Source organism: Canis lupus, chromosome 25 (assembly GCF_048164855.1).
Source record: "Canis lupus baileyi chromosome 25, mCanLup2.hap1, whole genome shotgun sequence".
NCBI classification, from domain to species: domain Eukaryota; kingdom Metazoa; phylum Chordata; class Mammalia; order Carnivora; family Canidae; genus Canis; species Canis lupus.
Window position 1 is genome coordinate 22,717,005 of NC_132862.1, and position 1,356 is coordinate 22,718,360.

Consider the following 1,356-nt stretch of genomic DNA (forward strand, 5'->3'; position numbering starts at 1 on the left):
AACTATCATCTCTTTTCTGGAATGAACATTATGGGATTATTTGCACTTAATTTTTGAGAGACTCCAGAGATAGCTTAGGCTTACCATTAACTTTTCAGATTAAAAGTTATACTCTAGAAATATTGCTCTGCAACATGTATTACTGCTCTTTCTCTCAATGACCCAGAATAGGTAGGTATGAAGTGACAGGGGTTGGCCCAGCTGGCTATGGGCCACTTCACTACATTTAAAACTACCTTAGGTCTTTGAGAGATAGTTACTTGACTGTAAACATGCTACAAAAGGACTAGAATATGACATATTCAGTCATAACAAATTTATCATCTCCTACCTAAAACAATTAAAAATTCATGAATATTTATTTTTTTATCTTGGATTACCATGAAAAATCATATTACTTCCATGAGGAACAAAGCAAAAATATAATTCTCTATTTCCTTCATTGAATTATGAGTAAGAAATGATCCAGCACAATGAATGAATTATTACATCACCTTCTATATCTAAAAGGTTTTATTTAACAAACATATCCACGTTGAATAAGATCATTTGGGGGAAATTGGTTGCTTGCCAATTAGTAGAAAATAACAATACATGTTTGGACAATACATCCAACAGAATGTTGTAGAGTTCAATGCAAACTTCAGCTTGATGTCCCTTGGATTATGCTCTCTCATAAATTCTGGTAGAAGTGACACCTTTCATGATACATTCCACCACCAGTTTATCATCCACTTGTTTTCTCTTTATGGTAGTTGATTTTCCGTCCCACTTCTGCACCTGTACCAGGACACCTCCATCTAAGGTTATGATGCTCTTGACTTTTCTGTCATCCGCAGTAACTTCATCAAATTCCTGGCCCAGTTTGAAGGAAATCTCGGTATTTTTAAAGGTGCTTTCCGATTTAATGGTGATCACATCCCCGTTTACACTGATGATCATGCTGGGTTTGGCCATGCCAGCCACTTTCCTGGTGGCGAAGCCCACTCCCACTTCTTTCATGTAATCATCAAAGTTTTCACTGGAGCTAAGTTTCCAGGTACCCACAAAAGCATCACACATTTTATGAGCTTTTAGGATTATCTTCAGGACGAGAAAAAAGCTGTCGTGGTCTGTAAGGTGTTATGACCTTCTGGAGCCCAGATAACTTCCTTTTTAATCTTTAAGTTTAAAAACAAAGGCTTTAAGTAAATGAAAGCATATTATGCATGATATAATATCTCAAATATATGGAAAGAAAAGCTTGAATAATACAAATTTTACTTTCCTGCAATTTCTACTTCTGAAACAAAACTAAAACTAGAACAGCAATATCAATGATAATACAGAGGCACAAAGAGGTTAAGCAACTTACCC

At 35.6% G+C, this 1,356-nt stretch overlaps 1 protein-coding gene across 1 annotated transcript; it reads right to left on the minus strand.

Annotated features, from left to right (window-relative positions):
• Positions 1-495: 495 nt before the first annotated feature.
• On the minus strand, positions 496-1,140 carry LOC140617356 (fatty acid-binding protein, adipocyte-like). Its single transcript, XM_072798648.1, has one exon. The coding sequence runs from the start codon at positions 1,060-1,062 to the stop codon at positions 664-666; it is 399 nt and encodes a 132-aa protein (XP_072654749.1). The 5' UTR covers positions 1,063-1,140; the 3' UTR covers positions 496-663.
• Between the last annotated feature and the right edge of the window lie 216 nt (positions 1,141-1,356).

Coding starts and splice junctions, on each gene's coding strand:
- LOC140617356 (XM_072798648.1), bottom strand. CDS start 1,062: ATGTGTGATGCTTTTGTGGGTACCTGGAAACTTAGCTCCAGTGAAAAC.